The following is a 12,620-nucleotide window of genomic DNA, read 5'->3' on the forward strand; positions in this document are numbered from 1 at the left end:
GCCTAACCTATGGCCTTTAGGGTTGTATAGGCCCAGACCAAGCACAATCCTAGCCCATGAGCTGATCCAAGCCCGCAGGCTTCTTTAAAATAATGGAAAATAATTACTCATTTCGTAGTATGCTAATTTATCAAACCAAAAAAAACATTCATATTAGCTTATACCAATAATTTCATAGTACAAAATATGATCAGAGAGAGAAAAATGGGTACACTAGTGACCAAAGGAACAAAGGGTGTAATTAAAATAACTGCAACGAGAATCATGTAGACAAACGAGGCCTCTGTCAATCAGAGTTTATAACTGAAATAAATATCATGTAAGCATAACAGAGACCTCAATATAAGTTGACTGAGAAGAACATCAATCCAACTACAAAAATACACAAAATGTAAGAGAACTAGAATCAGAAGAATTTTGTTATTAAATGAGAAATTATTTCGTTTTAGACTTTTAGTTCTCTATTGGCAGGGATCTGTAAGCAAAAATTAGAACCACAACTCTCAGCTACAATAGATTGTTACAGAAGCTTTTAAATACAGCTAACCAGAGAAGTACCCAAATAAACGAGCCTGTAGACTAAGACAATAAGAATCGCTTCCAATAATATTCACGTCAACTATCAAGAGCACCAAGGGCTTTCATGTCCTCCAAGAAAGCCATATATGAATCGTCAATGCTTGGTGCTTTTGGTGCTGATGTGGTTGCTACTGATTCTGGTTTTGGAGCAGAAGTCATGGGCTGCTGGGAGATAGGTGTGCTTGTCATTGCTTTTGGTTTTGGCTTTGGAAGAGCAGACTCTCTTCTAACACGTACAGATGCAGGAACCTGTAGCCAGTTCATAAAAATGAGCTTTGTCTAGATATGATCCATAACAGTGATGTTTTACTTTTGATCTTATAAAAAGTAAATTACCAACTAATTACGCTATAGTATGATAATCAACAACAGTGACATAAAACCAATCGTATCAGACAACACAATAAGTTTTTAATTTCCAATTTGTATAAAAAGTTACATCACTAGTTCAATATGATACAAACTAAACTAACTTTTCTGAGAATATTTTACCAACTCAGGTATCATAAAACTCATATGCTGCAATTGTAAATCTAATATGTCTAACAAAAGCTTAAGCTAAGCACTTCAACAGCAGTATTATCCGTAAAATCCATTGTATCAGACAACACAACTGCCATCATGTTGAAGGCAAACTCCTATAATGGACTCAGTATGCACACAGCACACCCGAGCTACCAATTCGGGTTTACACTCAAAGGAGGAAACAACTTGACACACATGACAAAGGGGGGGAAAGAGACAAGCAGCAGCAAGAGAGAGGGGGGGGGGGGGGGGGTGAGGAGGACAACACGACAGAGGTGGACAAAACTAATCAATGAAACACTAAGGGAGGGAGCAACAAGAATTCTGCAGGCATAATACTCTGATTGAGAGGTGACAAACACAATTAATATTAGGTTAACTTGTAGTAGTCCTTGATTATAACTAGGAAGTGACATGGCAGTAGAATGCATGTGATTTGTGATGTTTTGTAAGTGAGACAAGTAGCCTCAAGTTACTAAGTAGAGAGTAATAGACTCAAGCTGTTTTTTGTAGTTAAAGTTTCGGCCATTGTTAATCAATATCAAGCTTCCATCTTTATTAATCTGTCTTGTTAGCTCATTTAGCTCAATTAATATTAGGTTAACTTGTAGTAGTCCTTGATTATAACTAGGAAGTGACATGGCAGTAGAATGCATGTGATTCGTGATGTTTTGTAAGTGAGACAAGTAGCCTCAAGTTACTAAGTGGAGAGTAATAGACTAAAGCTGTTTTTTGTAGTTAAAGTTTCAGCCATTGTTGATTAATATCAAGCTTCCATCTTTATTATTCTTGTCTTGTTAGCTCATTTAAACAAACTCAGAAATTTATTCTATTACAGCTACTAATAATCATCTATTCCTAAGATTGTCCACGGCCAGATATCACATAGTCCAAATACTACAATCGTAGATCTAATCAGCCAAAAAGCTTTTTGCTCAACACATCAATTTCCACCCAAACCTCAAAATCAAATAAAAGAATCCACCCAGACCTCTATCCAACCAAAATAATGCTAAGCAAAACAGAAAACATTCCAAAAGTGCAATTCATCAAGTGACTGCAAGGTTCATAAGAATAACAGCTTCTACTTCAAGCCAGAGTAAACATACCATAGCTGTGAGCTCTGGTGTGTGCTGAGCTAGAGGCCTCTTTACAACTGTGGGTGCAGCTGATTTAACATAAGATGGTTTCTGTGGAACAGTTGGCCTCATTGCAGTTGAATCATCCTGTAGCATCATAGGTGGTGGACCTGGAGGAAGTGGAGGTCTCATCATAGGAGGTGGTCCAGGGGGAGGACCAAAAGGTGGCCTAGGCATAAGTGGTGCAATTCCAGGGGGTACAGGTTGCCCTGGAAATCCAGAAGCAGATAATGGTGGCCTTGTGTCTGGTGGAGGAGGTGGAGGGAATCTTGAAATGCCTGGGGGTAGCACATCAGGCTGTAATGCAGGGAGTGCAGCTGGTCCTGGGCCTCCAGGCATACCTGATAATGGAGGCTGCCGTGATGGAGGTGGTGGGACCATTTTTGGAAGATCATTGCCCACTTCCTGATTTACGGCATCAGATTCAACACCAGATTGATTCCCTGCAAATTTTGGGGGAATTCCAGGTGGTGGAGGTGGTGGAGGGAGGAGAATATTAGACCCCTGCAAAGAATTACCATTCAATATCAATAACTTCTCATTATTGAAACCTCCTCGTGAATCAAGTACTAAACCAAGCAAGCATTGCTTAAGTACAAGTCAATATAATTTCAATCAAACATAAGGCAGCAATGTAAGGTTCAAGTACATCCTTCAGTCAATTTGGTAATTCAATTCTGAACTAATAAACAAGGGTATCACGATGTCAGCCTGCCAATACCCACCTCCAACCAAAAAGGAGGGAGGGAAGCATAATTGCAGGTTCAAGTACATCTTGATCCTTCAGTCAATTTGGTAATTCAATTCTGAAATTATAACACATGGGTATCACGACATCAGCCCACAAATACCAACCTCCAACCAAAACGGTGGGAAGGCAGCATAATTGCAGGGATAGTGAGATCTTTGCCAAAGTCACGAATGAGAATTACCTGCAAATCTTTTGAAGTAGTGCCATCCCTCTCTCTTCCCGAAATACCAGGTGGTGGTGGTGGCTGAGTGGACGGAGGGGGTGGGGGACGAACTCCAATAAGCTCTCTAGGAGGAGGGCCAGGAGGTGGTGGAGGAGGTGGAGGTAGAGGCAATGCTGATGCCAAATTTGAATCCGAAGACTTCGGAGGCATCGGTGGTGGAGGTGGTGGAGGCAGAGATGAAGGTATATCAGTGTCATGACTAGAATCAGGATCACCCATATTCGGCAAAGGAGGTGGCGGAGGCGGTGCAGGCAACTCAACACCATCAAGATCTACAGAAGATGCAGCACCATTTGACGAGGAAGCTTCTGACAATGGAATCCGAGGCCCTGCCATTATATAATGTAAGAATAAAAAGGGGGCAGGCACAAGGAGTAGACCATAAACAGAGCTATAACTATAACAATAACAATATCAATAATAATAAAAATGGTGCTAATAGAAAAAGAACAAACCTATAGAAGACTTGTACATAGGAGGTTTTCCAGGGGGTGGAGCTCCTGTGGGATTCAACGTTGGATGATAGTATACAGAATCCTATAGGTCCACACAAACAAACGACATATAAAACATGAATAAATAAGGGGGAACAGGCAGAAGTAATTCAAAATTAGAAAGTCACGAAATATATTTCCTCTGTCCACTATTGATGCCTAATTTTCTTAATTTCACTCCCAATGTCCATTTACATTTCACGTTACTGATATAATTGACAATGCATCCTCTTTAACCAAGACTTATAGACTATATGTTCAACATGATCTCTTAAGCAAGACTATCAGAGCAAAACAGAGGGTATAACAAAAAGAAAGTAGGATCAAGCATAACTTACTTCAGGTTGTGGATGCTTTGCTCTCTCCTCCTCTTCGGCTGAAGTCCGTCTCTGTACAGGTCCCAAATGACTGCAGCAGATTCACCTTGTATCAGAGAAAAAAATTTAATACATAACTGTAACAAGAAAACAAAATGAAAGGAGAAGTACCTGAACATAACTGGATCCTCACCCTTTTCCTTCATTTTTTCTTCATACTCCTGCCAAACAAAAGCATAAATCATCATATCATCTCAAGTTATTCCAAGGTCATAAAAATATGAAAAGAACAAAAAAATCCAGCACACAGTATGATTTCATGCATTTATTAATCAGGGAAAAATAAGGTGCACTTACACAGCAAATTGAGATGTTCTACCAAACATAAACATATACATATTTAAGGGGTTGTTTGGTACAGGAGTTTCAGGAAAGGGATAGAGATGTCATATCAAAGCCCCTGTTTCCCTTTGACAACATTTACAGTGTGTTTGAATAAAGAGGGAGGGGAAGGGGAGGGAAGACTGATGAGTTTTCCTTCTAAATCTCTTCATTGTTGGAGAGATCAAATTCTTACAATTTAATCCCTCTATTTCTCTCCCCTCCAATTCCCTTCCTCAAAACCCCTACTGAGTAAGGTAAAACCAAGTGAGTACCTAAATAAAGTTGTAAAGATAATCATAAGGAGTCTAGATTCACATCATGAAGTATGCAGATCAAGTATTTGGTCTATGGGTTTTGGCTTTTAATTATGAATATGTAGCATATTCCTCCAATATAAAAAAAAAAAATAATAATAAAAAAAAAAAAAACATAAACAATCATTACACATTACTAAGAAAGGAGGAGAAAATTGTTTAGTGTTTTAAAATAGAATAGTAATGAATCATGGAGAAGAGGTCATAGAATATGTTCAGTGGAGAGAGGAGTAAACGAAAAAGAGGGAGAAAAGAAGGAAAATAAGAAGAGAGATGATGGCGCTAAAAGAGGGGGGGGGGGATAAAAAGAGGGAAAATGCCTCATTTATGGTTTTGTAATCAGCACGGGTCAACATCTTACATCATAAAATGCTTTAAAAGGTACTCCATCTATCACTTTTTAATCTTTAAGCTTTAACAAAGAAAGATTCCAAATGTACCGATTATAAAAAGACGGAGGGAGGTGTTTATTACGATAATTTTTTATACTACCTCCATTTTCCTGAGTTCTACCCATTTACTCTTCACAAGGTCAAAGTTTTAAATTTTGACATGTCTAATTGTGTACATATAAGAAAAAACATTATCAAGTTTGATCTTATTAGATTAGTACTGTTATGAATTTTCAATACATCTACTTTGTATAATTTTTACTAATGCACAATTAAAGAACTTGATGGTCAAAGTAGTTTATTGGAGACTGCATAAAACGCAAGTGAGTAACACTTAGTTAAACGGATGGAGTACAAAATAATTTCTCACAAACCCTAATTTTATAAAGTACTTTTTGACAAATTTGTTTTCTTGTTTTGTCTGTCTAAAATACTCATGCAAAAGTCAATTATTTTGACATCCCTTTTTTTCCATTCATTGCCTTTGCCATGTAGGAACTAAGGTCTCCCCATGAGGGTTTGGTAGAAAATCAAAGCCCAATAATATAAAGCTATGCGACTTTAATCGATATTGCCCCAAATGTGAATTCATGACAATATATGGGTTGGTTTCTCCGATTCTAGCAAAAGAGTGTGGCCTCACAGATTTAAACCTAGGTGTATACAATTTAGTGTAGACCAAAACGACAAGTTCAAATAATGGTTCAGATCCATTTGGGCTTCAATTCCAAAAATAGGACAATTTTAGCTTGGATTTAAAAGGCCAAGGCCAATGCACACCGCAATCAACGGTGCATATGATATAACCCAAAACAAAAATAATGGCCATTATATTTTAGTTAAGATTTTATTACTCAACTCAACTAGTTTTTTCTCCTTCCCTTACATAACATTTGTAGGGTAGAGAGCCAAACTTTATTACTCGCATTTCAAACACTATATGTAAATGGAATATTGACAATTCAAAATCCCAAAATGTCTCAGCACTCCGGTAGCTTGTTTACAACACCTCATTTCCATTTCAAAACATTTCTATGTTTCATAATTCTTCTATTCCAAATTAGTAACCGTTTCTTTTTGGCACGCATATTAGGAAGTAAGATAGACCAAAATATAAAAAGGCCCATAACCACCTACCCCTATTCTTGTCCTTCTCCTACCTTAACCTACAAACCAGCCACTCCACCCTCACCTTTATCTAGTCCACTGCCAACTTCATCCACTACTCATCCACCACCACCCCTAGATGACGGCTCAATGATAAAGGAGGTATGGGTATTTGAAAGAAAATAAAATTCTTTCTTTGACCAAGGGCAGCTTCGGAGTCAAGGGGTTACAGGCCGGCAGTGGCTTGGTTAAAGTAGAGCAGTAGCGAAAGCGAGCATTTATAGGGTATCCTTATCTTTTTATTCCTATGTGAAGTTTCAAAATGAAACAAGTCAACCAACAAGAAACTTCCCAAAAAGAAATACGTGTCACCTAATTTGGGATGGAAGAAGTATTTCGCAAGTAGCACATCTCTTCGGTATGAAATCCCTTTAGAGGATCCTTTTTTATAAAACAGCAAGAGAAGTTTCAGGGAGGGACAAACAAATAAGAATGACAAGATAGTGTGCCTAAGTGTAGCTCATGTATCACATGCAACACAGCTGGTAAATAGGCAAAGAGTGCCCACATTGATCCTTATATTAACATTTCATGTCTTGGGTTCAAATCCCACATATTACAGCAGCTTCTTTTACCCATTCTTATTATAGTATTAATATTGCTTCACGGCCACCTGTTTTCATGAATGAAACAATTGCTAGGTTGTAAAAAATGAAAATAAAAATAAGCAATTTTGATCCCCCTCTAATTTATTTTTCCTTTATTATAGCTATTACTCCATCCGTCAAAGTATTGCACTCAATTTGTGTTACCTTTGCACAAGGCTATAAGAGACAAGTGGTTGTTTGTTATCAATTGTTATTTTATTGAAAAAGTAGATGTGATAGACATTAGTAGGGTATTTTTAAAATTAAATGAAAGAGTGTCGGGACCAAAGTGTAACAAGATTCTGAGGGTGTATCATTTACCCTTTCCTTTTTCATCTAACTAAAAATACTTGCTCATAACAAGGTTCAAAGTGTCCTCAAACTGAAAAGGAAAACTATAGGTATATCAAGATACCTAATGTTTACCTTGGGACATAGAGGCACCAAAGGCAAATAACATAGATAGTAAAAAGGACAAACATATACATACATACCTTTCTCTTCTTTATAACAAGGTTCAAAGTATCCTCAAGCTGCCTTTTCTTGTGTTTTCTAGCTTTGTCAAGTGCACCTTCAGCCTCTGTGCATTTTTTTTGGAGGGGGGGGGGGGGGGGGGGGGGGAAGAACAAACAATTTAGTCAGATAAAAGATTGCAGAGAGCCAAAAATATCTACAACAATAAAGTTCTCAATCCCAGATGGCAAGTGCACGCCATTAAGAAATGGAAATTCTGTAGGTTCCTGTGACAGCAACCTACCAGGCTACCAGCCAGATATATACTATAAAAGTAAATAAGCAATACAGTAGGAGACCTAAATATCAAGAAACTTTTAATTTTCCTAGCCTTATCACCATGATCATGATGAAGTCCCATACCAACCATCAAATGCCTAAAACCTGCTAGAACTCTCTTTGACAAAAGTCACGGAACACATTTCTCCAGGGAAAGCATCCTAAAACAACTAGAGACTGCAAAGAAGGGACAACTTGCAAGCAAAATCAGAACATTAAGTGTAAAGATGCAAGTGAAAGCTTTGACTTGGTTACTAGTTCTAGAAAGTTCAATATTTCTAATTATCTACAGGCTCATAGACCTTATAAGGATCTTTCACCTCACGTGTTCTTTTAATGTCTTAAAAGTAAGAAGATTTGAAATCAGCTATTCTAACATTGTTTTGTGGCATTGTTACTTTGACAGAGGTTACTTACGATTGTTGGGATACATGGATTGCTCTTGCTACTCTTCAAGACCAATTGCAGATTTATTATATAAAGTTTGGTAGGTGTAAGGAGCAAGAATACTGTGGTACGATAAATTTCAGTTATTTGAAGATGATATAATTGAAGCAAAATGACAAAATAATCTATGGTCAGGTCTCTTCAATCTTCATTGAATACTTTGTGGAGCAAGTGGTGTATTAAGTTCTATTTAAGTCCACGCTTACAGGGCTTTCTAAAAAACATCCTGTTTTGATATATTGGGTTTCTTTTTTATTGTGCTTGTATGAAACCTGCTTTTCACATCCAAACAGAAAAGATTGCTATGTGAACAATCTATTACGAAGTTTCCTTCACATAAAAAAGAAACAAACACAAATAGATATAAGCTTTCAAAGTTCAAAAAAATACTTCCTCCGTTTTTAATACTTGCAACACATACTTTTTAACGGTATTTAAGAAAAGTGGGTCTCACATGATGTAACACACTTAATATGGGGTTGAGTGATTGTTAGGAGTATAATTAAGTGGACCATGAGCATTAAATAAGGATAATATTACAATTTTCTACCACAAAAACTTTCTAATTATAGTGTGTTTTAGGTATTGTGATATTTCCATTTTAGGGAAGTGTTGCAAATATTAAAACACGGAGGGAGTAATATATTAAAGCATAGAGGAAATGGATAGGGCCAAAAGCATGAGAACCATCAAACTTTGCTCAATATCTGGTGAAGCAAATAATTTCAGTAATGTCAGCTTACTCATCATCTCTAACTTCTGAATTTGATCTTTGATCTGATCAGGATCCTTCTTCAAAAGACCAACCTCCCGAACCTTTTTTCTCTCTTTCTTGTTCTGTCCAAGCCAATAATCATATAGATATAAGATAAGAGTCATAAGAAGGATAATCTAAACAATTGCATACAATCAAGATTGTAGTACAATGACAATCAATCAATCAAAGCCTTAATCCCATAAGTAGTACAATGACAACATATCATATAAATCATGACAGCTTAAGCTTTATTTATATACAAATTAAAGATCAAGAAAATATTCATCATAATACACCTTGAAACCAGTGATCCATCTTACAAACATATCTAAAACAAAAGCAGTAAACCAACACAAATGTCATTCTCTCCAAAATTCCATCTACACACATGACAACCACAACACCGGTGTCCACATCTTCTGTGACTATATCATTTACAAGCTGTCAAACTCTACCTCGACAATTTCAATTTTCAGGTACCTGAGGGTGAAAGTCAGTACAGCAACTGCAACCAAACTTGGGAATCTTGCAATTGTTAGCATTAGGCACCACTTACAAATATACAAACAGAAAGATTATCTGTTTTCTCTAACAGATTTTCTGGATATACCTACTAACACTAAATAGCTTTATATCTGCCAGAAAAAATTGTCTTTTCCTGATCCATAATTTATTAGCTCCATCATGCTTACTAATTAAAGGTAAGTACAGCAGTAATACTTCTAAGGGACTATAGACTCTTCTGGGTGGCTCAAATGGAGAGCAGAAATTAGATTGTGCAATCATAGAGCGCCTCAGTGCGCCTCTTTAAGTGAGGCGCAGTATATGGGCGGTTAAAATTTTTTGGCTGAAGTTTGCTTCAAGTGCGCCTCACCCAAACGCCTCGCCCAGACCAAATTAAGCGCTAATCCCTGATCGCCTTGCGCCTTAGGCGAGCTTTTTCAAACACTGATATCAAGTTGTTTCCTAGCTAACATTTCATTCGGCATAAATGGCGAACAGACAACATTCACCTATAATAAGCCCCTCCATACTCCACTGGCTACATAAGACACTCAAAAAGGCATCTATTTCTTTCCCTCTACTACAAAATATCAAAAATAAAAATAAAAAGAGAGAGAGCCCATTGCCAAATTATTTATAGTCAAAAGTGAATGTATTTGCTCTACCCAAAAAACTTCTTTACAACTGACATTTAAGTGAAAAAAAAGTCTTCCTTTGAACTACAAATCTTATTTAAGTATTAATCACAAATCAAAACTCACACCAAAGTTTCCCAAAAACCTCCGGTTTCCACCATTCATCGCATACTTAAATGTTACGGAGTACAAGTGAAAAAGGTAATGGTAATGACTCTATTTTATTGCAAGTGTAATTCCAAGAAAAATGATTTCAACACAGCAAACAGCAAACACCAAGTATGATAAACAAACAAGACAACAGAAATTCTTCATTATCGCACTTCAACTTTCTATACTCGTGATCAACTTATCCAATCTCCTCCAATTCATAAATCAATAGCCTCCTCCTCCTCAGAAGCATGAAATGTAAGAAATTCAATCCCCCAAAATTCAATAATATCACAATAATCATAAATTCTCCTAATTTTACAACACCAGTTCACAGCAACCATTTCAACAAGTTCTTAAACTCTGGCACGAACAATGCAACACAAATTCCTCCATTTTGTTCAAATATCAACTAAATTTATTTTAGATGTACATAAACAGTAAGCATTAAAATTAACAAAAAATTACTAAAACCAATACAAAAATTGCAAAAATTAAAATTAAATCAAAACATTCAAAATGAAAACCCTAGAATTCAAAACAAAGGAATAATAAAAGAAATTGAAAAGAAAAGGGGGAAAAAACACTAACCCTTTTCAATTCCTTTTTACGAAGCTCCTTCCGATAAGCATCAGTAGGGTTCATGACTTTGCCTCCTTTCGTCGTCTTCACCATTTTTGCTGGTTTTCGAAAAACTTCCCTTTTTCTTTTTTAGGTGTTGATGATTTTTCTTTGAACTGGATTTGAAAAGTTCCTAAAATATGAAGAAAAGGAAACCAGAAATTGATTGAGAGCTGTTAATGGCGATTTGTGAATCTTTCTCTCTCCTCCCTCGGCGTTGAGTGTTGTTTCCGATGCTTGGCAGTGGAGAAATGCCCTTATTAGAATTTTTGTGTGGGAGTTTTCCGGCTTTTCACCGATAAGCTCGTTTTTTTTTTTTGGGCACGAACTATCTTACTAGACCGCGAGCTCTCGTAACTCGTAAGTCACAAATAGAGTTGTTCAAGCCCTCAAGGGAAGGAGTGGTGTCAAAACCAACCCGGTCCGAAAAGAGTCATCTACTCGTATTTTAAATAGTAACTGATTCGTTTGATTTGAGTAATTTAGGACCAAAATCCGATTTTATAACCTACTTGAACTCAACTTGAACTTAATTTGGCACGATATGAACTAAACCCAACACAGATTTGACCCATCATGTACTCAACCTGAAACCGGTTTTGTCCGACTTGAACTCAAATCGAACCGGTTTGACGTGACTTGAACTCAGCCCAACCCTAAATTGACCGGATAAATACCCGATTTAATTCTATCTGTTTTGACTTGAACTGATATTAACCCCGCCCAAATATAAACCAGCCTGATTTTAACATGTCATGGTACCATAATTTCAACCCAACTTATTATTTCAAACCAACCATAATTTTGAACCATATTAAGAACTCTAACTAATATTTTATATGAAGCAAATTAGTAATATAGCACATCGACAATCACAAAGTCATATATGTGGCAGGCACGGTGTGGTCAGCCATAGTGGGAGTTACTTCGTTAGTGTTATAAGGGCTACTCAGTCAGCATTACAAGGGTTACTTAGTCAGTTGTATAGGGGTTACTTGGTAAGTGCTACAAGGATTGCTAGATCAATGTTATAAGAGTTACTTTGTTATTTTACAACTAGTCATATGGTGTGGGCAGTTGTACATAAGACAGACTTATTAACAATACTTGTAGCCTTGTAAGATCAAGAAGAAGAAAACCCTAACCCTATTTCTTTTCTGTGTTAGATGAGTGAGAAAGAGATGAGAGGAAGATAGAATTAATTGGGGTGGGAAAAGGGGAGGGGTGGGGGCTAGGCGGCGTGACGTGGTGAGGGGAGGCTGGTGGGGAAGGGGTGGGTTTTAAATCGTTAAAAAAATTTACAGTACCTAACTAGTGTGTGGCTAGGGCGTTGCATCGGCTTTTTACTTAATTAAACTTGATGTAAGTATATTTATAGTCTCTTTTCTTTCGTTTTTGATTAGACCTTGTGATTTGCAATTATACACATTTATTTTAATGCTTTTAAACATGATTGGTAATTAGCTTAGATGGCTGGATAACCATTTTCTTATAAGAGGTTGAGTGTTCAATTCTCCTTATCATGGAATAAGAATTTAAATTTGTTAAAATTAGGGGTGATAATGAGCCGAGCCTGTTTGTAAACGATTCGAGCTCGGTATGGTAAAAGCTTGATTCGCGGTGGCTCGGCTCGGGTTTAAGTTCGGCTTGAGACCTTAATAAGTTGAGCTGAGTTATGCCATAATCGGCTCGATATGTCCGTGAACAAGCTCGATCATTCTTTTCTATATAAACATAAATATATTCTTCATAGATATCACACAATAACAATTTAGTATTTTCATTATATAAAAAATTAAACCAGATGCAAAATTATAATTTATAAAATGAACAATAAAGAAA

General features: G+C 36.8%; 1 protein-coding gene across 1 annotated transcript; it reads right to left on the minus strand.

The window, feature by feature from the left end:
* Nucleotides 1–320: 320 nt before the first annotated feature.
* LOC145610115 (protein EARLY FLOWERING 5-like) lies at nucleotides 321–11,131 on the minus strand. The gene is made up of 9 exons (XM_081665380.1): nucleotides 10,749–11,131; nucleotides 8,855–8,948; nucleotides 7,367–7,452; nucleotides 4,200–4,249; nucleotides 4,050–4,119; nucleotides 3,673–3,754; nucleotides 3,176–3,546; nucleotides 2,214–2,747; nucleotides 321–828 (listed from the first exon to the last, which is right to left on the minus strand). Exons 1-9 carry the CDS (start codon nucleotides 10,830–10,832, stop codon nucleotides 616–618), a joined length of 1,584 nt encoding a protein of 527 aa, XP_081521506.1. The 5' UTR covers nucleotides 10,833–11,131; the 3' UTR covers nucleotides 321–615.
* Between the last annotated feature and the right edge of the window lie 1,489 nt (nucleotides 11,132–12,620).

The sequence above is a fragment of the Chenopodium album genome, chromosome 24, assembly GCF_948465745.1.
Source record: "Chenopodium album chromosome 24, dcCheAlbu1.1, whole genome shotgun sequence".
NCBI lineage: Eukaryota > Viridiplantae > Streptophyta > Magnoliopsida > Caryophyllales > Amaranthaceae > Chenopodium > Chenopodium album.

Coding starts and splice junctions, on each gene's coding strand:
- LOC145610115 (XM_081665380.1), bottom strand. CDS start 10,832: ATGGTGAAGACGACGAAAGGAGGCAAAGTCATGAACCCTACTGATGCT. Junction 4,120..4,199: donor GAGGATCCAGTTATGTTCAG/GTACTTCTCCTT, acceptor AATCTGCTGCAG/TCATTTGGGACCTGTACAGA. Junction 829..2,213: donor CACCAGAGCTCACAGCTATG/GTATGTTTACTC, acceptor AACTGGCTACAG/GTTCCTGCATCTGTACGTGT.